Below are 27,503 nucleotides of genomic sequence, written 5' to 3'. Positions count from 1 at the left end.
TCTCAATTACATGGTTTGCTAAAATAAAGGTTAAAGGAAATACAGGAAGGGACCCCATTACTATAGTACCAAACAGCTTTCTCAATCAAGCATGGTCTTGTAAGTATAAAAGCAAAACTTGTTTTCATATAATAATTTTAAAAAAGCTCGATAAGGTAGTGGAATGGGATTAGTGTGGTGTGGGAAGAATCCAATAGTTGAACTTGTATGCGGTACAAATCCCATTATTGTGGGAGCACCTCTGAGTATGAATTAGACCGTTCGGGAAGGTTTGAATCCTAAGCGACCTGCATACACATTGTGTTGAAGTACAATAGACCAACATAGCTACTGTTGTAGGTCAACGCTGTGTGCTGGAAAACCTTGGTCGATTATGGGTGGAGTAGGCATTGTGGTGCTCATGTGAATTTCCTGTTTTTGACTTAAGACCAATGCCTTCTTCTCACTTAAAACATGGTTTTATAAAAAATAAAAAAAGTGGTATTTTCAACATTCATTAAAACTTGTTTTTCAACCACTCCACAAATTTCTTGTTAAACTATAGTTTTGGCAAGTTGGTTAGGACATGTACTTGTGCATGACACAAGTAATTTTACAGACAGATTATTTCACTTATAATTCACTGTATCACAATTCCAGTGGGTGAGAAGTTTACATACACTAAGTTGACTGTGCCTTTAAACAGCTTGGAAATTCGGAATGATGTCATGGCTTTAGAAGCTTCTGGTAGGCTAATTGACATCATTTGAGTCAATTGGAGGTGTACCTGTGGATATATTTCAAGGCCTACCTTCAAACTCAATGCCTCTTTGCTTGACATCATGGGAAAATGAAAAGAAATCAGCCAAGACCTCAGAAAGAAAATTGTAGACCTCCACAAGTCAGGTTCATCCTTGGGAGCAATTTTCAAACGCCTGAAGGTACCACGTTCATCTGTACAAACAATAGTACGCAAGTATAAACACCATGGGACCACGCAGCCGTCATACCGCTCAGGAAGGAGACGCGTTCTGTCTCCTAGAGATTAACGTGCTTTGGTGCGAAAAGTGCAAATCAATCCCAGAACAACAGCAAAGGACCTTGTGAAGATGCTGGAGGAAACAGGTACAAAAGTATCTATATCCACAGTAAAACAAGTCCTATATCGACATAACCTGAAAGGCCGCTCAGCAAGGGAAGAAGCCACTGCTCCAAAACCGCCATAAAAAAGCCAGACTACGGTTTGCAACTGCACATGGGGACAAAGATCGTACTTTTGGAGAAATGTCCTCTGTTATGATGAAACAAAAATAGAACTGTTTGGCCATAATGACCATCGTTATGTTTGGAGGAAAAAGGGGGGGGCTTGCAAGCCGGAGAACACCATCCCAACCGTGAAGCACGGGGGTGGCAGCATCATGCTGTGGGGGTGCTTTGCTGCAGGAGGGACTGGTGCACTTCACAAAATAGATGGCATCATGAGGAAGGAAAATTATGTGGATATATTGAAGCAACATCTCAAGACATCAGTCAGGAAGTTAAAGCTTGTTCGCAAATGGGTCTTCCAAATGCACAATGACCCCAAGCATACTTCCAAAGTTGTGGCAAAATGGCTTAAGGACAACAAAGTCAAGGTATTGGAGTGGCCATCACAAAGCCCTGACCTCAATCCTATAGAAGATGTGTGGGCAGAACTGAAAAAGCGTGTGCGAGCAAGGAGGCCTACAAACCTGACTCAGTTACACCAGCTCTGTCAGGAGGAATGGGCCAAAATTCACCCAACTTATTGTGGGAAGCTTGTGGAAGGCTACCCGAAACGTTTGACCCAAGTTAAACAATTTAAAGGCAATGCTACCAAATATTAATTGAGTGTATGTAAACTTCTGACCCACTGGGAATGTGATGAAATAAATAAAAGCTGAAATCAATCATTCTCTCTACTATTATTCTGACATTTCACATTCTTAAAATATACTGACCTAAGGCAGGGAATATTTTCTAGGATTAAATGTCAGGAATTGTGAAAAAACTGAGTTTAAATGTATTTGACTAAGGTGTATGTAAACCTCCGACTTCAACTGTATTTTCAATGTCCGAAAAAATACGTATTTTCAACGACTGGGAAATTGTATATTTAACCTCCTGAGAAATACGTATTTTTAACCTCCGGAAAAATACGTCCTTTAAAGATTTTTGCTTACTGGGTTCTGATTTTTGGGAATACACTGAAAAGTAACTTGCCGCTGTTGATCCGTCAGCTCAAATTTGGATTAAAATGCTATATAGAACATTTAATTGACAGAGGAGGGTGTACTGAATTTATGCGTCATAATGTAAGGGCTTGGAATTTGTTCTGGATGCTCGAACAGCAACGTGTGTTGATTTTTAGCTAGGTAGCTAGCACAGCCGATGCGCTACTTGCATGTCCGTTGGCCGGGTTTAGATTCAACATAGCTAACTGTTTCTACGAGATAATTTAGTTTTATCAGCTACAGTTTGTGTTATGACAGCCTGGTCTTGGTTGAGGAAATGTAGGCTAGCTAGCGGTGTTTGTGCTGAAACTAAGCTATATGGAATTGTTTTAACCTCCTAGAGTCGATTGACTCACCGGTGTTACATAACAAAAAAGTCCCCATCAAAATCCGTCAGTTTAAGATATCAATCCACCGCGTCCGCCAGTGTCACACTTCCACATCAAATAATGCCCATCAAAATCCGCCGATGTCGCCCTTCCACATCTGCGGTGAAAGGTAGCAGAGCTAGAGCGGTGTTTGTCAGACCATGAGACATCCCGAAAATCGATCTTCTCCCGTAAACGTCTGTAGCGTTCGAGCGGTTTGACTTGCAAACTATTATGACCACTATGGAAAGGGGTGATTCTCACGATACCGTCGATGTGCCAACTTCTTTTTGATAGAGTCCGAACCGTTTGGGCTACAAATTAATTTCCACAAGTGTCATGGGACTCGTCTGAAGGTAGCCGGTACCGGTTTAAAAAAAATGAATGGACGTATGAAGTAGTTTTGTGCCTACTCAAAAAAGGGGTTAAATCTGTGTACAAATAAATAATATTCTTGAGTTTTTCAGAACCTTGTTGCCATTTCTGAATGTGTAGTTCAATGTGTTTCTATGGGCTTTAGTATTAAAGGCCAAAATCTATATTATTTTCATACCTAAAGGGGTCCTAAAATTCTAAATCAAATAGCTAAATGATCCATAGTATCTTCTTAGTACCCCCCCCCCCCAGCGTCTTAGACTCTAAAGAATTAAGAATGTCATACCAACGATCATTTGATTTTGAATTTTAAGACCCGTTGAAGTATAACATTTTATTTGACCTTACTGCTATTAGCCCATACAAACACATTGAATAACAGATTCACTACATGGAACAACAGATAGTCCTTACTGCTATTAGCCCGTACAAACACATTGAATAACAGATTCACTACATGGAACAACAGATAGTCCTTACTGCTATTAGCCCATACAAACACATTGAATAACAGATAGTCCTTACTGCTATTAGCCCATACAAACACATTGAATAACAGATTCACTACATGGAACAACAGATAGTCCTTACTGCTATTAGCCCGCATACAAACACATTGAATAACAGATTCACTACATGGAACAACAGATAGTCCTTACTGCTATTAGCCCATACAAACACATTGAATAACAGATTCACTACATGGAACAACAGATAGTCCTTACTGCTATTAGCCCATACAAACACATTGAATAACAGATTCACTACCTGGAACAACAGATAGTCCTTACTGCTATTAGCCCATACAAACACATTGAATAACAGATTCACTACATGGAACAACTGATAGTCCTTACTGCTATTAGCCCGTACAAACACATTGAATAACAGATAGCCCTTACTGCTATTAGCCCATACAAACACATTGAATAACAGATTCACTACATGGAACAACAGATAGTCCTTACTGCTATTAGCCCATACAAACACATTGAATAACAGATTCACTACATGGAACAACAGATAGTCCTTACTGCTATTAGCCCGTACAAACACATTGAATAACAGATTCACTACATGGAACAACAGATAGTCCTTACTGCTATTAGCCCATACAAACACATTGAATAACAGATTCACTACATGGAACAACAGATAGTCCTTACTGCTATTAGCCCATACAAACACATGGAATAACAGATAGTCCTTACTGCTATTATCCCATACAAACACATTGAATAACAGATTCACTACATGGAACAACAGATAGTCCTTACTGCTATTAGCCCATACAAACACATTGAATAACAGATTCACTACATGGAACAACTGATAGTCCTTACTGCTATTAGCCCATACAAACACATTGAATAACAGATAGTCCTTACTGCTATTATCCCATACAAACACATTGAATAACAGATTCACTACATGGAACAACAGATAGTCCTTACTGCTATTAGCCCGTACAAACACATTGAATAACAGATTCACTACATGGAACAACAGATAGTCCTTACTGCTATTAGCCCGTACAAACACATTGAATAACAGATTCACTACATGGAACAACAGATAGTCCTTACTGCTATTAGCCCATACAAACACATTGAATAACAGATTCACTACATGGAACAACAGATGATCCCTCACCTGTTCTGACTTGTCTGTCCTATATCTGAGAGAAATCAGAAAGATCAGGTAACATGACCTAGAGGGGTCATCATAGTTTCTAGGCCAAACCGTTCGGACGCTACAGACGATTTTGTAAGCAGACCAATTTTCGGGACGTCTCATGGTCTGACAAACACCGCTCAAGCTCTGTCACCTTTCAGAGTGCGACCATAGGCGGATGCGGTGGATTGAGATGCAACCAGTGCAAAACGCATATCTCTAGTTTAAACTGACATATTTATATGGGATTTTTATTATTATGCTAATTTGATTTCCACGGGGTTGCTGACATCGACCTTAGGGGATTAAATCCACTTTAATCAGTGTAGATGAAGGGGAGGAGACAGGTTAAAGGAGGATTTTTAAGCCTTGAAATAATTGAGACATGGATTGTGTATGTGTGCCGTTCAGAGGGTGAATGGGCAAGACAAATATTTAAGTGCCTTTGAACGGGGTACGGTAGTAGGTGCCAGGCGCACCAGTTTGAGTGTCAAGAACTTAAACTCTACTGGGTTTACACGCTCAACGGTTTGTGTATCAAGAAGGGTCCGTCACCCAAAGGACATCCAGCCATCTTGACACAACTGTGGGAAGCATTGGAGTCGACATGGGCCAGCATCCCTGTGGAACGCTCGACACCTTGTAGAGTTCCTGACCGACTGATTTAGGCTGTTCTGAGGGCAAAAGGGGGTGCAACTCAATGTTAGTGATGTGGTGGTAATGTTTTGTACACTCAGTGTATGTTCTGTGGCGCTGTTTAGCGACTACATTTGTTGGAATAAATTATAGGGTGAATGCACCAATTTGTAGTCGCTCTGGATAAGAGCGTCTGCTAAATGACGTAAATGTGCCCTTGAGCAAGGCACTTAACCCTAATTGCTCCTGTAAGTCGCTCTGGATAAGAGCGTCTGCTAAATGACTAAAATGTAAAATGTAAATAAATTGAGACTGACAGTCCTTTTCCCCCTTTGTCTGTTTTTGAATGTAAAAAAAAATAAAATAAGAAAAACTTAAACAAAAGAATATGAGCAATCCAGTTAATGTTTTGGGGTGTGTGTTGCAGGCTGATGGAGAGGAGCTGGTGTCTCTGGCTAAAGAGGTGAACTCCAGCCAGACGGGGTCAGCTAAGGTGGAGGAGCTGGATGACACGCTCATTAAGAAACTAGCCTTCGTCTCCGCCGGCGACCTGGCACCAATCAACGCTTTCATTGGTGGACTGGCCGCACAGGAAGTTCTGAAGGTAAGGAGCTGCTCACTTCCTGTCTTCTCTAAACTGTCTGTTTCTGCTCTATATGGTTAAACATTGTGTGTGTGGACCAGGGTTTCCGTTAGGGGAAATGTGGCTGGCGCCGGACATTTGACTGTCAGCATTTTAATTTAACGGACCCAAATGCATTGGGTGCGTAACCTGATTAGGGCGTCCATCCACGGTGCTCAGAATGATATAAATCATATTTAAGGGGGGGGGGCACTAGTGAGCAAGCCATGGAGTAGGTCGCGTTTGTCCGAGCTCCTGCTGAAATTGCATTTATTTAATAATTTCTTTGCGCTTTTACCCAAAAAGAACTAGGAAACGCAGCCTTTGAATCGTTTTTCTTTACGTAACTTGTTTTGAAGTAAATGGCACATTACCAGAGAAAGTTTTTAAGTACAGCGGAGGCACCGACAGAAGTGACAACACTAGGCCCAAGACGACGTGCTTGAGTTCTTCGGCTCCTCAGCTCATCTGTACTCAAGTCAGAGCTCAGAGGCACTCAGTGAGGACTTCAACTTCATTAAGTCAGAGTTACAAGCGGTCACGAATGAACTTGCAATGGTTCGCACTGAATTGGATACAGCGAAGAAAACAGTCTCTGACAACATGTTCGAATGACGCGACTACGCCACAAACCACCGTTGGGAAGCTCAAAACGGCTGTGGCTAGCCTTAAGGAACAACTCATACATTTACAAAGTCCTATGCAAAGGATCATGGGGTGGCTGAGGACCCGGGCTCAAGTTCTACTTCATCGGTCTCAAAGCTACTGAAGGAAGCCCTCCAGACGTCATTGTTGACCGCTCACATCGGGCTTCTTTAGACGTTACGTTGGTTGATGCCATTGCTAGTTAACATTAGTGCCTTTTAATTCTGGTGAGTCAATTGTCTTTGTTTACTTTTTGTTTTTACCATGAAGCTGCTCATTTCATTTGTTGATGGTATTCAGGGTAGATAAAGCACAATTCTATTAGGCTATGTCCTTTCTTTAAATATGATACGCTGAATCAAGTGCTACGATGTACAGTACCAGTCAAAAGTTTGGACACCTATTCATTCAAGGGTTTTTCTTTATTTTGACTATTTTCTACCACAGCGCTCTGATGGTTTCTTTTGACCAAACAATACATTAGGGCTGGGAATTGCCAGGGACCTCACTTACGTGCAGATACGATATGTATAGCGATTCTCACGATTATATTGTATTGCGACTTGATGTTCCAAACATAGTGCTCACTGTGTACAAAACATTAAGAACTCCTGCTCTTTCCATGACATAGACTGACCAGGTGAATCCAGGTGAAAGCTATGATCCCTTAGTGATGTCACCTTAAATCAGTGTAGATGAAAGGGAGGAGACAGGTTAAAGAAATATTTATTTAGCCTTGAGACAATTGAGACATGGATTGCGTATGTGTTCCATTCAGAGGGTGACTGGGCAAGACAAAATATTTAAGTGCCTTTGAACGGGGTATGGTAGTTTTTATTTTTTTTATTTCACCTTTATTTAACCAGGTAAGCCAGTTGAGAACAGGTTCTCATTTACAACTGCGACCTGGCCAAGATAAAGCAAAGTAGTGCAATAAAAACAACACAGAAGTTACATATAAGGTAAAAAACATAAATCCGAATTACAACAGAAAATATATATACAGTGTGTGCAAATGTAGCAAGTTATGGAGAGTAAGGCAATAAATAGGCTATAGTGCAGAATAATTACAATAGTATTAACACTGGAATGCTAGATGTCGAGTTATGTGCAATAGAGCTGCCAAGGGTGCAAACGAGCAAAATAAATAACCAATATAGGGATGAGGTAGTTAGGTGGGCTAATTTCAGATGGGCTGTGTGTACAGGTGCAGTGATCGATAAGGTGCTCTGACAACTGATGCTTAAAAATTATTGAGGAGATAAGAGTCTCCAGCTTCCAGAGATTTTTGCAATTCGTTCCAGTCATTGGCAGCAAGAACTGAAGGAATGCGGCCAAAGGAGGTGTTGGCTTTGGGAATGACCAGTGAGATATACCTGCTGAGCGCAGGTATATCTGCCAGGAAAGCGCTTACAGGTTTTAGTGTCAAGAACTGCATGCTGCTGGGTTTCACACTCAACAGTTTTCTGAGTGTATCTAAAATGGTACGCCACCCAAAGGACATCCAGCCAACTGCAAGCCAGTGGTTGAAAACGGGTCATTGTTGAAAGAGGACAAAGGAGGCTGACACGAATTGTGCAAAGCAATACACAGGCTGCAGTTAGTCGACTGCCAGTCCAGTACAACACTGGTGCCCAAATACACATAAAATAATGCACAACTCGTCGTACCTTGACATGAATGGGCTATGGCAGCCTACGACTTTACACAGTTCCACTTCTTTCAGCAAAAAACTAACTGCGGTTGCAGTGGGCTAAAAGGAACTAAAACACTGGAGAATTGGAAAAACATTGCCTGGTCTGATGAATCCCTGTTCCTGCCGATTGGAAGACTAGGGTAAGGAGCGCTCCACAGGAGGACATGCATCCATCATTCTGCAGGTCAACATGGCAGGCTGGTTGCGGCTGGTTGTGATGGTGTGGGGTGTTTTCGTGGCACACAATGGGCCCGTTGATAAAAGTGGAGCGAAGTTTAAATGCCACAGGATATCTGAACATCATTGCCAATCAAGTGCATTCTGTCATGGCAGCAGTGTATCCATCTGCAAATAGATATTTTCAGCAGGATAACGCCCAATGACACAAGGCTAGGATTGTCCAGGAATGGTTCCACGAACATGACAGTGAATTTACCTTACTGCAGTGGCCTGCCCAGTCACCAGATCTCAATCCAGTTGAGCGTCTGTAGGAGGAGATGGAACGAGCCATTCGGAGTAGAGATCCACTACCAGCCAACTTCACAACTTTGGGAAGCATTGAAGTCAACATGGGCCAGCATCCCTGTGGAACGCTTTCCACACCTTGTAGTCCATGCCGATAAATTGAGCCTGTTCGGAGGGCAAAGGGTGGGTGCAACTCAATATTAGGAAGGTGTTCCTAATGTTTTGTACAGTCAGGGTATGTCTGCTGCAGAGAGATGAGGGAGCCATGATGTTGGCTCACTATTTTAAGATGGAGAACAAGCTATAGGAGGGAAAGTACCGCCATTTTGGCGCAGCTGACTAGTGCTAGCTAACGCTACCTAGCAAAACACTAATCATTGATAATAATATTGTGATATGTAACTACCAAATGTTTTTCCCAATCACTACAATATACCACATTACTACTTACTAGTAATACAGTTGTTTAAAAACATTACAAAGCATGCAAAAAAAAACTGACTGGTTGGTAGACCAAAAAGTAAATGTCCCACCCTGCACACAACCTTACCAACTAAGAGCCACACAGGACCCCATCTGTCTCCTCTGTCATGTACAGGGAAGGTCATGTCCATCGTGTGTGTTCTGTCTGCCTCCTCTGTCATGTACAGGGAAGGTCTTGTCCATCGTGTGTGTTCTGTCTGCCTCCTCTGTCATGTCCAGGGAAGGTCATGTCCATCGTGTGTGTTCTGTCTGCCTCCTCTGTCATGTACAGGGAAGGTCTTGTCCATCGTGTGTGTTCTGTCTGTCTCCTCTGTCATGTACAGGGAAGGTCATGTCCATCGTGTGTGTTCTGTCTGTCTCCTCTGTCATGTACAGGGAAGTTTATTTCCCACCCTGGGAATGAACCTTTTGTTCCACCAGCCACTGTGGCAGGTAGATGAAATAAATCTACCAGCCACTCCAGATGTTATTACCAGACTAAATATTTGTTCACCATTTGTTACACGAAACAAGGAATGTATGACTACTAAGAAGTAATGTGGTATTGCTAAATTCTATTTCCTTTTTGTGACCTCAAGTCTTTTAACCAATGTAGGTTACAAAAATAATTTAGATACAATAGTAAAAGTGTAAAACCGATAAACAGTTTACAACTGAACATCAAGAATCAACGCAAACTGCTGAGTAGTATTGCTTATTTATAACTGTCAGTTCAGGGCTTTAACGTTTACATTTTTTACAAGGAGTACATAAGTTGATATTTAGGAGCGCAGTTAAATTATTTTAGTGTTTTAATGATAAATGACAAAGTTCATGAATAAAAGGTTTTTGGACTGTTATAAAATTGTAGTCATTAGGTGAGACAAATGTTCAGCTGCCCCTTTAAGGAGCAGGCATTACCATGGTAACAGGGCACTCCTTGTCAGAGATGATTGTCTCGGTGTCTGTCGGAGATGATCGTCTCGGTGTCTGTCGGAGATGATTGTCTCTGTGTCTGTCGGAGATGATCGTCTCGGTGTCTGTCGGAGATGATTGTCTCGGTGTCTGTCGGAGATGATTGTCTCGGTGTCTGTCGGAGATGATCGTCTCGGTGTCTGTCGGAGATGATCGTCTCGGTGTCTGTCGGAGATGATTGTCTCGGTGTCTGTCGGAGATGATTGTCTCTGTGTCTGTCGGAGATGATCGTCTCGGTGTCTGTCGGAGATGATCGTCTCGGTGTCTGTCGGAGATGATCGTCTCGGTGTCTGTCGGAGATGATCGTCTCGGTGTCTGTCGGAGATGATCGTCTCGGTGTCTACCAGCAGACAGTTGCAGCAAACTCCAAACTAATATTGAAATACAACCTAGCATGTGAACAAAACGATGAACTATCCAAGAAACACCTGGACAAAGTCACACTGTACTAGCCTTTCTACTTCTACATTTGAGCATTGGATAAAAAATTAAATAAAAAGAAACTGTTCCCCAAATGCTGTGGACCCACCCACCGACGTGGCTGGTGAAATACATTCTTGCCCGCCAATGCCAATTTCCTACCCTGTTCACGCCCATGGGGCGGAGGCTGTTCACGCCCATGAACGGTGACTGTACGGTATTAAACTGTCTGTCTGTCTGTGTCTCCTAGGCCTGTACAGGGAAGTTCATGCCCATGATGCAGTGGCTGTATTTTGATGCTCTGGAGTGTCTGTCTGAGGAAGAGGGAGGAGCCATGCTGACTGAGGAGGACTGTGCCCCTGTGAGTGCATTTCACACACTCTGACATCCACCATACGCACACCTACCGTCTGACATCTGCCATCACGCACACCTACCGAACTCTCTCACACACTCTGACATCCACCATACGCACACCTACCGTCTGACATCTGCCATACGCACACCTACCGAACTCTCTCTCACACACTCTGACATCTGCCATACGCACACCTACCGAACTCTCTCACACACTCTGACATCCACCATACGCACACCTACCGAACTCTCTCACACACTCTGACATCCACCATACGCACACCTACCGAACTCTCTCTCACACTCTGACATCCACCATACGCACACCTACCGAACTCTCTCTCTCACACTCTGACATCTGCCATCGCACTCCCTACCGAACTCTCTCTCACACACTCTGACATCCACCATACGCACACCTACCGAACTCTCTCACACACTCTGACATCCACCATACGCACACCTACCGAACTCTCTCACACACTCTGACATCTGCCATACGCACACCTACCGAACTCTCTCTCACACACTCTGACATCTGCCATACGCACACCTACCGAACTCTCTCTCACACACTCTGACATCCACCATACGCACACCTACCGAACTCTCTCTCACACACTCTGACATCTGCCATACGCACCCCTACCGAACTCTCTCTCACACACTCTGACATCCACCATACGCACACCTACCGAACTCTCTCTCACACACTCTGACATCCACCATACGCACACCTACCGAACTCTCTCTCTCACACACATTTATTTTTTAACATTTATTTACATTTATAGTCATTTAGCAGACGCTCTTATCCAGAGCTGACTTACAGGAGCAATTAGGGTTAAGTGCATTGCTCAAGGCACATCGACAGATTTTTCACCTAGTCGGGCTCGGGGTTAGAACCAGCGACCTTTCGGTTACTGGCACAACGCTCTTAACCACTAAGCTACCTGCCGCTCCCACAACACACACACACACACGCGCACGCGCACACGCACCACACGCACACACACACACCCAATATGCACACACCGTACACAAACCCTCAGACCAAACACACAGTCACACATACAGGCACTGCAGGTCTGGCACAAAACACATGCCAGTATTAACTATAAAACCTCTCTATTACAACCCTACCTGCTACCTCTTCTCTATTACAGCCCTACCTGCTACCTCTTCTCTATTACAACCCTACCTGCTACCTGTTCTCTATTACAACCCTACCTGCTACCTGTTCTCTATTACAACCCTACCTGCTACCTGTTCTCTATTACAACCCTACCTCACCTGTTCTCTGTTGCAACCCCTACCTGCTACCTGTTCTCTATTACAACCCTACCTGCTACCTGTTCTCTATTACAACCCTACCTGCTACCTGTTCTCTATTACAACCCTACCTGCTACCTGTTCTCTATTACAACCCTACCTGCTACCTGTTCTCTATTACAACCCTACCTGCTACCTGTTCTCTTTTCTCTACCTGTTCTCTATTACAACCCCTACCTGCTACCTGTTCTCTATTACAACCCTACCTGCTACCTGTTCTCTATTACACACCCTACCTGCTACCTCTTCTCTATTACAACCCTACCTGCTACCTGTTCTCTATTACAACCCTACCTGCTACCTGTTCTCTATTACAACCCTACCTGCTACCTGTTCTCTATTACAACCCTACCTGCTACCTCTTCTCTATTACAACCCTACCTGCTACCTGTTCTCTATTACAACCCTACCTCTACCTGTTCTCTATTACAACCCTACCTGCTACCTCTTCTCTATTACAACCCTACCTGCTACCTGTTCTCTATTACAACCCTACCTGCTACCTGTTCTCTATTACAACCCTACCTGCTACCTGTTCTCTATTACAACCCTACTCTACCTGTTCTCTTTACAACCCTACCTGCTACCTGTTCTCTATTACAACCCTACCTGCTACCTGTTCTCCTATTACAACCCTACCTGCTACCTGTTCTCTATTACAACCCTACCTGCTACCTCTTCTCTATTACAACCCTACCTGCTCCTGTTCTCTATTACAACCCTACCTGCTACCTGTTCTCTATTACAACCCTACCTGCTACCTCTTCTCTATTACAACCCTACCTGCTACCTGTTCTCTATTACAACCCTACCTGCTACCTGTTCTCTATTACAACCCTACCTGCTACCTGTTCTCTATTACAACCCTACCTGCTACCTGTTCTCTATTACAACCCCTACCTGCTACCTGTTCTCTATTACAACCCTACCTGCTACCTGTTCTCTATTACAACCCTACCTGCTACCTGTTCTCTATTACAACCCTACCTGCTACCTGTTCTCTATTACAACCCTACCTGCTACCTGTTCTCTATTACAACCCTACCTGCTACCTGTTCTCTATTACAACCCTACCTGCTACCTGTTCTCTATTACAACCCTACCTGCTACCTGTTCTCTATTACAACCCTACCTGCTACCTCGTTCTCTATTACAACCCTACCTGCTACCTGTTCTCTATTACAACCCTACCTGCTACCTCTTCTCTATTACAACCCCTACCTGCTACCTGTTCTCTATTACAACCCTACCTGCTACCTGTTCTCTATTACAACCCTACCTGCTACCTGTTCTCTATTACAACCCTACCTGCTACCTGTTCTCTATTACAACCCTACCTGCTACCTGTTCTCTATTACAACCCTACCTGCTACCTGTTCTCTATTACAACCCTACCTGCTACCTGTTCTCTATTACAACCCTACCTGCTACCTGTTCTCTATTACAACCCTACCTGCTACCTGTTCTCTATTACAACCCCTACCTGCTACCTGTTCTCTATTACAACCCTACCTGCTACCTCTTCTCTATTACAACCCTACCTACTACCTGTTCTCTATTACAACCCTACCTGCTACCTGTTCTCTATTACAACCCTGCCTGCTACCTGTTCTCTATTACAACCCTACCTGCTACCTGTTCTCTATTACAACCCTACCTGCTACCTGTTCTCTATTACAACCCTACCTGCTACCTGTTCTCTATTACAACCCTACCTGCTACCTGTTCTCTATTACAACCCTACCTGCTACCTCCCCCCCTGTTCTCTATTACAACCCCTACCTGCTACCTGTTCTCTATTACAACCCTACCTGCTACCTGTTCTCTATTACAACCCTACCTGCTACCTGTTCTCTATTACAACCCCTACCTGCTACCTGTTCTCTATTACAACCCTACCTGCTACCTGTTCTCTATTACAACCCTACCTGCTACCTGTTCTCTATTACAACCCTACCTGCTACCTGTTCTCTATTACAACCCTACCTGCTACCTGTTCTCTATTACAACCCTACCTGCTACCTGTTCTCTATTACAACCCTACCTGCTACCTGTTCTCTATTACAACCCTACCTGCTACCTGTTCTCTATTACAACCCTACCTGCTACCTGTTCTCTTATTACAACCCTACCTGCTACCTGTTCTCTATTACAACCCTACCTGCTACCTGTTCTCTATTACAACCCTACCTGCTACCTCTTCTCTATTACAACCCTACCTGCTACCTGTTCTCTATTACAACCCTACCTGCTACCTGTTCTCTATTACAACCCTACCTGCTACCTGTTCTCTATTACAACCCCTACCTGCTACCTGTTCTCTATTACAACCCTACCTGCTACCTGTTCTCTATTACAACCCTACCTGCTACCTGTTCTCTATTACAACCCTACCTGCTACCTGTTCTCTATTACAACCCTACCTGCTACCTGTTCTCTATTACAACCCTACCTGCTACCTGTTCTCTATTACAACCCTACCTGCTACCTGTTCTCTATTACAACCCTACCTGCTACCTGTTCTCTATTACAACCCTACCTGCTACCTGTTCTCTATTACAACCCTACCTGCTACCTGTTCTCTATTACAACCCTACCTACTACCTGTTCTCTATTACAACCCCTACCTGCTACCTGTTCTCTATTACAACCCTACCTGCTACCTGTTCTCTATTACAACCCTACCTGCTACCTGTTCTCTATTACAACCCTACCTGCTACCTGTTCTCTATTACAACCCTACCTGCTACCTGTTCTCTATTACAACCCTACCTGCTACCTGTTCTCTATTACAACCCTACCTGCTACCTGTTCTCTATTACAACCCTACCTGCTACCTGTTCTCTATTACAACCCTACCTGCTACCTGTTCTCTATTACAACCCTACCTGCTACCTGTTCTCTATTACAACCCTACCTGCTACCTGTTCTCTATTACAACCCTACCTGCTACCTGTTCTCTATTACAACCCTACCTGCTACCTGTTCTCTATTACAACCCTACCTGCTACCTGTTCTCTATTACAACCCTACCTGCTACCTGTTCTCTATTACACACCCTACCTGCTACCTGTTCTCTATTACAACCCTACCTGCTACCTGTTCTCTATTACAACCCTACCTGCTACCTGTTCTCTATTACAACCCTACCTGCTACCTGTTCTCTATTACAACCCTACCTGCTACCTGTTCTCTATTACAACCCTACCTGCTACCTGTTCTCTATTACAACCCTACCTGCTACCTGTTCTCTATTACAACCCTACCTGCTACCTGTTCTCTATTACAACCCTACCTGCTACCTGTTCTCTATTACAACCCTACCTGCTACCTGTTCTCTATTACAACCCTACCTGCTACCTGTTCTCTATTACAACTACCTGCTACCTGTTCTCTATTACAACCCTACCTGCTACCTGTTCTCTATTACAACCCTACCTGCTACCTGTTCTCTATTACAACCCTACCTGCTACCTGTTCTCTATTACAACCCTACCTGCTACCTGTTCTCTATTACAACCCTACCTCTACCTGTTCTCTATTACAACCCTACCTGCTACCTGTTCTCTATTACAACCCTACCTGCTACCTGTTCTCTATTACAACCCTACCTGCTACCTGTTCTCTATTACAACCCTACCTTACCTGTTCTCTATTACAACCCTACCTGCTACCTGTTCTCTATTACAACCCTACTGCTACCTGTTCTCTATTACAACCCCTACCTGCTACCTGTTCTCTATTACAACCCTACCTGCTACCTGTTCTCTATTACAACCCTACCTGCTACCTGTTCTCTATTACAACCCTACCTGCTACCTGTTCTCTATTACAACCCCTACCTGCTACCTGTTCTCTATTACAACCCTACCTACTACCTGTTCTCTATTACAACCCCTACCTGCTACCTGTTCTCTATTACACACCCTACCTGCTACCTGTTCTCTATTACAACCCTACCTGCTACCTGTTCTCTATTACAACCCTACCTGCTACCTGTTCTCTATTACAACCCCTACCTGCTACCTGTTCTCTATTACAACCCTACCTGCTACCTGTTCTCTATTACAACCCTACCTCTACCTGTTCTCTATTACAACCCTACCTGCTACCTGTTCTCTATTACAACCCTACCTACTACCTGTTCTCTATTACAACCCTACCTGCTACCTGTTCTCTGTTACAACCCTACCTACTACCTGTTCTCTATTACAGCCCTCCTGCTACCTGTTCTCTATTACAACCCTACCTGCTACCTGTTCTCTATTACAACCCTACCTGCTACCTGTTCTCTATTACAACCCTACCTGCTACCTGTTCTCTATTACAACCCTACCTGCTACCTGTTCTCTATTACAACCCTACCTGCTACCTGTTCTCTATTACAACCCCTACCTGCTACCTGTTCTCTATTACAACCCTACCTGCTACCTGTTCTCTATTACAACCCTACTGCTCCTGTTCTCTATTACAACCCTACCTGCTACCTGTTTCTCTATTACAACCCTACCTGCTACCTGTTCTCTATTACAACCCTACCTGCTACCTGTTCTCTATTACAACCCTACTGCTACCTGTTCTCTATTACAACCCTACCTGCTACCTGTTCTCTATTACAGCCCTACCTGCTCCTGTTCTCTATTACACCTACCTGCTACCTGTTCTCTATTACACCCTCCTGCTACCTGTTCTCTATTACAACCCTACCTGCTACCTGTTCTCTTATTACAACCCTACCTGCTACCTGTTCTCTATTACAACCCCTACCTGCTACCTGTTCTCTATTACAACCCTACCTGCTACCTGTTCTCTATTACAACCCTACCTGCTACCTGTTCTCTATTACAACCCTACCTACTACCTGTTCTCTATTACAACCCTACCTGCTACCTGTTCTCTATTACAACCCTACCTGCTACCTGTTCTCTATTACAACCCTACCTGCTACCTGTTCTCTATTACAACCCTACCTGCTACCTGTTCTCTATTACAACCCTACCTGCTACCTGTTCTCTATTACAACCCTACCTGCTACCTGTTCTCTATTACAACCCTACCTGCTACCTGTTCTCTATTACAACCCTACCTGCTACCTCTTCTCTATTACAACCCTACCTGCTACCTGTTCTCTATTACAACCCTACCTGCTACCTGTTCTCTATTACAACCCTACCTGCTACCTGTTCTCTATTACAACCCCACCTGCTACCTGTTCTCTATTACAACCCCACCTGCTACCTGTTCTCTATTACAACCCTACCTGCTACCTGTTCTCTATTACAACCCTACCTGCTACCTGTTCTCTATTACAACCCTACCTGCTACCTGTTCTCTATTACAACCCTACCTGCTACCTGTTCTCTATTACAACCCTACCTGCTACCTGTTCTCTATTACAACCCTACCTGCTACCTCTTCTCTATTACAACCCCTACCTGCTACCTGTTCTCTATTACAACCCTACCTGCTACCTGTTCTCTATTACAACCCTACCTGCTACCTGTTCTCTATTACAACCCTACCTGCTACCTGTTCTCTATTACAACCCTACCTGCTACCTGTTCTCTATTACAACCCTACCTGCTACCTGTTCTCTATTACAACCCTACCTGCTACCTGTTCTCTATTACAACCCTACCTGCTACCTCTTCTCTATTACAACCCTACCTGCTACCTGTTCTCTATTACAACCCTACCTGCTACCTGTTCTCTATTACAACCCTACCTGCTACCTGTTCTCTATTACAACCCTACCTGCTACCTGTTTCTCTATTACAACCCTACCTGCTACCTGTTCTCTATTACAACCCCTACCTGCTACCTGTTCTCTATTACAACCCTACCTGCTACCTGTTCTCTATTACAACCCTACCTGCTACCTGTTCTCTATTACAACCCTACCTGCTACCTGTTCTCTATTACAACCCTACCTGCTACCTGTTCTCTATTACAACCCCTACCTGCTACCTGTTCTCTATTACAACCCTACCTGCTACCTGTTCTCTATTACAACCCTACCTGCTACCTGTTCTCTATTACAACCCTACCTGCTACCTGTTCTCTATTACAACCCTACCTGCTACCTCTTCTCTATTACAACCCTACCTGCTACCTGTTCTCTATTACAACCTCTACCTGCTACCTGTTCTCTATTACAACCCTACCTGCTACCTGTTCTCTATTACAACCCTACCTGCTACCTGTTCTCTATTACAACCCCTACCTGCTACCTGTTCTCTATTACAACCCTACCTGCTACCTGTTCTCTATTACAACCCTACCTGCTACCTGTTCTCTATTACAACCCTACCTGCTACCTGTTCTCTATTACAACCCTACCTGCTACCTGTTCTCTATTACAACCCCACATGCTACCTGTTCTCTATTACAACCCTACCTGCTACCTGTTCTCTATTACAACCCTACCTGCTACCTGTTCTCTATTACAACCCTACCTGCTACCTGTTCTCTATTACAACCCTACCTGCTACCTGTTCTCTATTACAACCCCTACCTGCTACCTGTTCTCTGTTACAACCCCACCTGCTACCTCTTCTCTATTACAACCCTACCTGCTACCTGTTCTCTATTACAACCCTACCTGCTACCTGTTCTCTATTACAACCCCTACCTGCTACCTGTTTCTCTATTACAACCCTACCTGCTACCTGTTCTCTATTACAACCCTACCTGCTACCTGTTCTCTATTACAACCCTACCTGCTACCTGTTCTCTATTACAACCCTACCTGCTACCTGTTCTCTATTACAACCCTACCTGCTACCTGTTCTCTATTACAACCCTACCTGCTACCTGTTCTCTATTACAACCCTACCTGCTACCTGTTCTCTATTACAACCCTACCTGCTACCTGTTCTCTATTACAACCCTACCTGCTACCTGTTCTCTATTACAACCCTACCTGCTACCTGTTCTCTATTACAACCCTACCTGCTACCTGTTCTCAATTACAACCTCACCTGCTACCTGTTCTCTATTACAACCCTACCTGCTACCTGTTCTCTATTACAACCCTACCTGCTACCTGTTCTCTATTACAACCCTACCTGCTACCTGTTCTCTATTACAACCCCTACCTGCTACCTGTTCTCTATTACAACCCTACCTGCTACCTGTTCTCTATTACAACCCTACCTGCTACCTGTTCTCTATTACAACCCTCACCTGCTACCTGTTCTCTATTACAACCCCTACCTGCTACCTGTTCTCTATTACAACCCTACCTGCTACCTGTTCTCTATTACAACCCTACCTGCTACCTGTTCTCTATTACAACCCCTACCTGCTACCTGTTCTCTATTACAACCCTACCTGCTACCTGTTCTCTATTACAACCCTACCTGCTACCTGTTCTCTATTACAACCCTACCTGCTACCTGTTCTCTATTACAACCCTACCTGCTACCTGTTCTCTATTACAACCCTACCTGCTACCTGTTCTCTATTACAACCCTACCTGCTACCTGTTCTCTATTACAACCCTACCTGCTACCTGTTCTCTATTACAACCCTACCTGCTACCTGTTCTCTATTACAACCCTACCTGCTACCTGTTCTCTATTACAACCCTACCTGCTACCTGTTCTCTATTACAACCCTACCTGCTACCTGTTCTCTATTACAACCCTACCTGCTACCTGTTCTCTATTACAACCTCACCTGCTACCTGTTCTCAATTACAACCCTACCTGCTACCTGTTCTCTATTACAACCCTACCTGCTACCTCTTCTCTATTACAACCCTACCTGCTACCTCTTCTCTATTACAACCCCACATGCTACCTGTTCTCTATTACAACCCTACCTGCTACCTGTTCTCTATTACAACCCTACCTGCTACCTGTTCTCTATTACAACCCTACCTGCTACCTCTTCTCTATTACACCCCTACCTGCTACCTCTTCTCTATTACAACCCTACCTGCTACCTGTTCTCTATTACAACCCTACCTGCTACCTGTTCTCTATTACAACCCTACCTGCTACCTGTTCTCTATTACAACCCTACCTGCTACCTGTTCTCTATTACAACCCTACCTGCTACCTGTTCTCTATTACAACCCTACCTGCTACCTGTTCTCTATTACAACCCTACCTGCTACCTGTTCTCTATTACAACCCCACATGCTACCTGTTCTCTATTACAACCCTACCTGCTACCTGTTCTCTATTACAACCCTACCTGCTACCTGTTCTCTATTACAACCCTACCTGCTACCTGTTCTCTATTACAACCCCTACCTGCTACCTGTTCTCTATTACAACCCTACCTGCTACCTGTTCTCTATTACAACCCTACCTGCTACCTCTTCTCTATTACAACCCTACCTGCTACCTGTTCTCTATTACAACCCTACCTGCTACCTGTTCTCTATTACAACCCTACCTGCTACCTGTTCTCTATTACAACCCTACCTGCTACCTGTTCTCTATTACAACCCTACCTGCTACCTGTTCTCTATTACAACCCTACCTGCTACCTGTTCTCTATTACAACCCTACCTGCTACCTGTTCTCTATTACAACCCTACCTGCTACCTCTTCTCTATTACAACCCTACCTGCTACCTGTTCTCTATTACAACCCTACCTGCTACCTGTTCTCTATTACAACCCTACCTGCTACCTCTTCTCTATTACAACCCTACCTGCTACCTGTTCTCTATTACAACCCTACCTGCTACCTGTTCTCTATTACAACCCTACCTGCTACCTGTTCTCTATTACAACCCTACCTGCTACCTGTTCTCTATTACAACCCTACCTGCTACCTGTTCTCTATTACAACCCTACCTGCTACCTCTTCTCTATTACAACCCTACCTGCTACCTGTTCTCTATTACAACCCTACCTGCTACCTGTTCTCTATTACAACCCTACCTGCTACCTGTTCTCTATTACAACCCTACCTGCTACCTGTTCTCTATTACAACCCTACCTGCTACCTGTTCTCTATTACAACCCTACCTGCTACCTGTTCTCTATTACAACCCTACCTGCTACCTGTTCTCTATTACAACCCTACCTGCTACCTGTTCTCTATTACAACCCTACCTGCTACCTGTTCTCTATTACAACCCTACCTGCTACCTGTTCTCTATTACAACCCTACCTGCTACCTGTTCTCTATTACAACCCTACCTGCTACCTGTTCTCTATTACAACCCCTACCTGCTACCTGTTCTCTATTACAACCCTACCTGCTACCTGTTCTCTATTACAACCCTACCTGCTACCTGTTCTCTATTACAACCCTACCTGCTACCTGTTCTCTATTACAACCCTACCTGCTACCTGTTCTCTATTACAACCCTACCTGCTACCTGTTCTCTATTACAACCCTACCTGCTACCTGTTCTCCTATTACAACCCTACCTGCTACCTGTTCTCTATTACAACCCTACCTGCTACCTGTTCTCTATTACAACCCTACCTGCTACCTGTTCTCTATTACAACCCTACCTGCTACCTGTTCTCTATTACAACCCTACCTGCTACCTGTTCTCTATTACAACCCTACCTGCTACCTGTTCTCTACCTACCTGCTACCTGTTCTCATTACAACCCTACCTGCTACCTGTTCTCTATTACAACCCTACCTGCTACCTGTTCTCTATTACAACCCTACCTGCTACCTGTTCTCTATTACAACCCTACCTGCTACCTGTTCTCTATTACAACCCTACCTGCTACCTGTTCTCTTTACAACCCTACCTGCTACCTGTTCTCTATTACAACCCTACCTGCTACCTGTTCTCTATTACAACCCTACCTGCTACCTGTTCTCTATTACAACCCTACCTGCTACCTCTTCTCTATTACAACCCTACCTGCTACCTGTTCTCTATTACAACCCTACCTGCTACCTGTTCTCTATTACAACCCTACCTGCTACCTGTTCTCTATTACAACCCTACCTGCTACCTGTTCTCTATTACAACCCTACCTGCTACCTGTGGGAAAATAATTAAAGGACATGTCTCCCTCTCTCCAGAGGAACAGTCGTTATGATGGCCAGATCGCTGTGTTTGGCGTCAAGCTGCAGGAGGAGCTGGCTAAACAACGCTACTTCCTGGTTGGGGCTGGCGCTATTGGCTGTGAGCTGCTCAAGAACTTTGCCATGATCGGATTGGCTGGCGGGGAGGGTGAGGTCATCGTGACAGACATGGACACTATTGAGAAATCCAACCTCAACAGACAGTTCCTCTTCAGGTGAGAGAGGGAGGTAGGGAGGGGTAGACTTAACCCATGGAGGGTTTAAATCACGCTTAAAAAAACACCCCTTTAGCCTTTCCTCTGGGATTTCACTGTTTTAGACATCGAGTGTCTGAAATGGCACCCTATTCTCTAGATAGTGCACCACTTCTCATCAGGGCACATATGGGTCTTCTCAAAAGTAGTGCACTATCTAGGGAATAGAACACAGTTTGGGACGCAGGCCTTTGTGTTTTAATTGATCTGTCATTGCCTCTTGTTTGCTTGTATTTCATTGTTCTTCTGTAAAGTGTTGCGGGTTTAAAGGAACTATATTAAATAAAGTTGTGTTTGGTTTGTATTCAGGCCGTGGGACGTGACGAAGATGAAGAGTGAGACTGCGGCGGCAGCGGTGAAGCAGATGAACCCGTCCATCCGGATCACGGGTCACCAGAACCGCGTCGGGCCCGACACCGAGCGCGTCTACGATGACGACTTCTTCGAGAGCCTTCACGGAGTCGCCAACGCACTGGACAACGTTGACGCACGTAAGACTCATTATAAACATTACTGCTCAAGGTGTGTTATCCGTAGTGGTCACTACAGTTATCAACAGATACAGACGTTATGGTCACTACAGTTATCAACAGATACAGACGTTATGGTCACTACAGTTATCAACAGATACAGATGTTATGGTCACTACAGTTATCAACAGATACAGACGTTATGGTCACTACAGTTATCAACAGATACAGATGTTATGGTCACTACAGTTATCAACAGATACAGACGTTATGGTCACTACAGTTATCAACAGATACAGATGTTATGGTCACTACAGTTATCAACAGATACAGACGTTATGGTCGTTATCAACGATACAGATGTTATGGCACTACAGTTATCAGCAGATACAGGCGTTATGGTCACTACAGTTATCAACAGATACAGATAGGTCACTACAGTTATCAACAGATACAGATGTTCGGCGTTCAGTTATCAACAGATACAGACGTTATGGTCACTACGGTTATCAAAGTACAGCATGCCGTATCAACAGATACAGATGTTATGGTCACTACAGTTATCAACAGATACAGATGTTATGGTCACTACAGTTATCAACAGATACAGACGTTATGGTCACTACAGTTATCAACAGATACAGATGTTATGGTCACTACAGTTATCAACAGATACAGATGTTATGTGTTTGAGGCATATTCAAGCTTTGACAGTGTTACTAGAGACATTTCGTTTGCAATGATGAACTACATATTTGATTTCGAACAGAGGTACAGTAGGAAGTGCAAGTACCACATGGTTCTCCTGAATGCAGTGTTCAAGTTACTAGATACTGCCTCTCTGGACGGTAAGGAGAAACTAGATACTGCCTGTCTGGACGGTAAGGAGAAACTAGATACTGCCTGTCTGGACGGTAGAGGGAGAAACTAGATACTGCCTGTCTGGACGGTAGATGGAGAAACTAGATACTGCCTGTCTGGACGGTAAGGGAGAAACTAGATACTGCCTGTCTGGACGGTAAGGAGAAACTAGATACTGCCTGTCTGGACGGTAAGGAGAAACTAGATACTGCCTGTCTGGACGGGAAGGAGAAACTAGATACTGCCTGTCTGGACGGTAAGGAGAAACTAGATACTGCCTGTCTGGACGGGAGGGAGAAACTAGATACTGCCTGTCTGGACGGTAAGGAGAAACTAGATACTGCCTGTCTGGACGGTAGAGGGAGAAACTAGATACTGCCTGTCTGGACGGGAAGGAGAAACTAGATACTGCCTGTCTGGACGGTAAGGAGAAACTAGATACTGCCTGTCTGGACGGTAAGGAGAAACTAGATACTGCCTGTCTGGACGGTAAGGAGAAACTAGATACTGCCTGTCTGGACGGTAAGGAGAAACTAGATACTGCCTGTCTGGACGGTAAGGAGAAACTAGATACTGCCTGTCTGGACGGTAGAGGGAGAAACTAGATACTGCCTGTCTGGACGGTAAGGAGAAACTAGATACTGCCTGTCTGGACGGTAAGGAGAAACTAGATACTGCCTGTCTGGACGGTAAGGAGAAACTAGATACTGCCTGTCTGGACGGGAGGGAGAAACTAGATACTGCCTGTCTGGACGGCAGGGAGAAACTAGATACTGCCTGTCTGGACAGTAAGGAGAAACTAGATACTGCCTGTCTGGACGGTAAGGAGAAACTAGATACTGCCTGTCTGGACGGTAAGGAGAAACTAGATACTGCCTGTCTGGACGGGGGGAGAAACTAGATACTGCCTGTCTGGACGGTAAGGGAGAAACTAGATACTGCCTGTCTGGACGGTAAGGAGAAACTAGATACTGCCTGTCTGGACGGTAGGGAGAAACTAGATACTGCCTGTCTGGACGGTAGGGAGAAACTAGATACTGCCTGTCTGGACGGTAGAGGGAGAAACTAGATACTGCCTGTCTGGACGGTAGAGGGAGAAACTAGATACTGCCTGTCTGGACGGTAGGGAGAAACTAGATACTGCCTGTCTGGACGGGAGGGAGAAACTAGATACTGCCTGTCTGGACGGTAAGGAGAAACTAGATACTGCCTGTCTGGACGGTAGGGGAGAAACTAGATACTGCCTGTCTGGACGGTAGAGGGAGAAACTAGATACTGCCTGTCTGGACGGTAAGGAGAAACTAGATACTGCCTGTCTGGACGGTAGGGAGAAACTAGATACTGCCTGTCTGGACGGGAGGGAGAAACTAGATACTGCCTGTCTGGACGGTAGAGGAGAAACTAGATACTGCCTGTCTGGACGGTAGGGAGAAACTAGATACTGCCTGTCTGGACGGTAAAGGAGAAACTAGATACTGCCTGTCTGGACGGTAAGGAGAAACTAGATACTGCCTGTCTGGACGGTAGAGGAGAAACTAGATACTGCCTGTCTGGACGGTAGAGGAGAAACTAGATACTGCCTGTCTGGACGGTAGGGAGAAACTAGATACTGCCTGTCTGGACGGTAGGGGAGAAACTAGATACTGCCTGTCTGGACGGTAGGGAGAAACTAGATACTGCCTGTCTGGACGGTAGGGGAGAAACTAGATACTGCCTGTCTGGACGGTAGGGAGAAACTAGATACTGCCTGTCTGGACGGTAGGGAGAAACTAGATACTGCCTGTCTGGACGGTAGGGAGAAACTAGATACTGCCTGTCTGGACGGTAGAGGGGAGAAACTAGATACTGCCTGTCTGGACGGTAGGGAGAAACTAGATACTGCCTGTCTGGACGGTAGGGAGAAACTAGATACTGCCTGTCTGGACGGTAGAGGGAGAAACTAGATACTGCCTGTCTGGACGGTAGGGAGAAACTAGATACTGCCTGTCTGGACGGTAGGGAGAAACTAGATACTGCCTGTCTGGACGGTAGAGGAGAAACTAGATACTGCCTGTCTGGACGGTAGGGAGAAACTAGATACTGCCTGTCTGGAAGGTAGGGAGAAACTAGATACTGCCTGTCTGGACGGTAGGGAGAAACTAGATACTGCCTGTCTGGACGGTAAGGAGAAACTAGATACTGCCTGTCTGGACGGTAGGGAGAAACTAGATACTGCCTGTCTGGACGGTAAGGAGAAACTAGATACTGCCTGTCTGGACGGTAAGGAGAAACTAGATACTGCCTGTCTGGACGGTAAGGGAGAAACTAGATACTGCCTGTCTGGACGGTAGGGAGAAACTAGATACTGCCTGTCTGGACGGTAGGGAGAAACTAGATACTGCCTGTCTGGACGGTGAGGGAGAAACTAGATACTGCCTGTCTGGACGGTAAGGGAGAAACTAGATACTGCCTGTCTGGACGGTAGGGAGAAACTAGATACTGCCTGTCTGGACGGTAAGGAGAAACTAGATACTGCCTGTCTGGACGGTAAGGAGAAACTAGATACTGCCTGTCTGGACGGTAGGGAGAAACTAGATACTGCCTGTCTGGACGGTAAGGAGAAACTAGATACTGCCTGTCTGGACGGTAGGGAGAAACTAGATACTGCCTGTCTGGACGGTAGGGAGAAACTAGATACTGCCTGTCTGGACGGTAGGGAGAAACTAGATACTGCCTGTCTGGACGGTAGGGAGAAACTAGATACTGCCTGTCTGGACGGTAGAGGGAGAAACTAGATACTGCCTGTCTGGACGGTAAGGAGAAACTAGATACTGCCTGTCTGGACGGTAAAGGGAGAAACTAGATACTGCCTGTCTGGACGGTAGGGAGAAACTAGATACTGCCTGTCTGGACCGGGAGGGAGAAACTAGATACTGCCTGTCTGGACGGTAGGGAGAAACTAGATACTGCCTGTCTGGACGGTAGGGAGAAACTAGATACTGCCTGTCTGGACGGTAGGGAGAAACTAGATACTGCCTGTCTGGACGGTAGGGAGAAACTAGATACTGCCTGTCTGGACGGTAAGGAGAAACTAGATACTGCCTGTCTGGACGGTAAGGGAGAAACTAGATACTGCCTGTCTGGACGGGTAGGGAGAAACTAGATACTGCCTGTCTGGACGGTAAGGAGAAACTAGATACTGCCTGTCTGGACGGTAGGGAGAAACTAGATACTGCCTGTCTGGACGGTGAGGGAGAAACTAGATACTGCCTGTCTGGACGGTAAGGAGAAACTAGATACTGCCTGTCTGGACGGTAAGGGAGAAACTAGATACTGCCTGTCTGGACGGTAGGGAGAAACTAGATACTGCCTGTCTGGACGGTAAGGAGAAACTAGATACTGCCTGTCTGGACGGTAGAGGGAGAAACTAGATACTGCCTGTCTGGACGGTAGAGGGAGAAACTAGATACTGCCTGTCTGGACGGTAAGGAGAAACTAGATACTGCCTGTCTGGACGGTAGGGAGAAACTAGATACTGCCTGTCTGGACGGTAGGGAGAAACTAGATACTGCCTGTCTGGACGGTAAGGAGAAACTAGATACTGCCTGTCTGGACGGTAAGGGGAGAAACTAGATACTGCCTGTCTGGACGGTAGGGAGAAACTA

The 27,503-nt window shown here is 44.8% G+C and overlaps 1 protein-coding gene across 1 annotated transcript in view; it reads left to right on the top strand.

Annotated features, from left to right (window-relative positions):
* LOC121555472 (ubiquitin-like modifier-activating enzyme 1) overlaps positions 1–27,503 on the top strand; it is an 81,364-nt gene that overhangs the window by 26,174 nt on the left and 27,687 nt on the right. The window contains 4 exon segments of the mRNA XM_045213167.1: positions 5,712–5,888; positions 10,820–10,930; positions 22,272–22,489; positions 22,838–23,019. Of these exon segments, the coding sequence (XP_045069102.1) occupies positions 5,712–5,888; positions 10,820–10,930; positions 22,272–22,489; positions 22,838–23,019 (688 nt within the window).

Source organism: Coregonus clupeaformis, unplaced genomic scaffold (assembly GCF_020615455.1).
Source record: "Coregonus clupeaformis isolate EN_2021a unplaced genomic scaffold, ASM2061545v1 scaf0084, whole genome shotgun sequence".
NCBI classification, from domain to species: domain Eukaryota; kingdom Metazoa; phylum Chordata; class Actinopteri; order Salmoniformes; family Salmonidae; genus Coregonus; species Coregonus clupeaformis.
The sequence above is the reverse complement of the archived record's forward strand: the minus strand, read 5'-3'. Positions and strand labels throughout refer to the sequence as shown.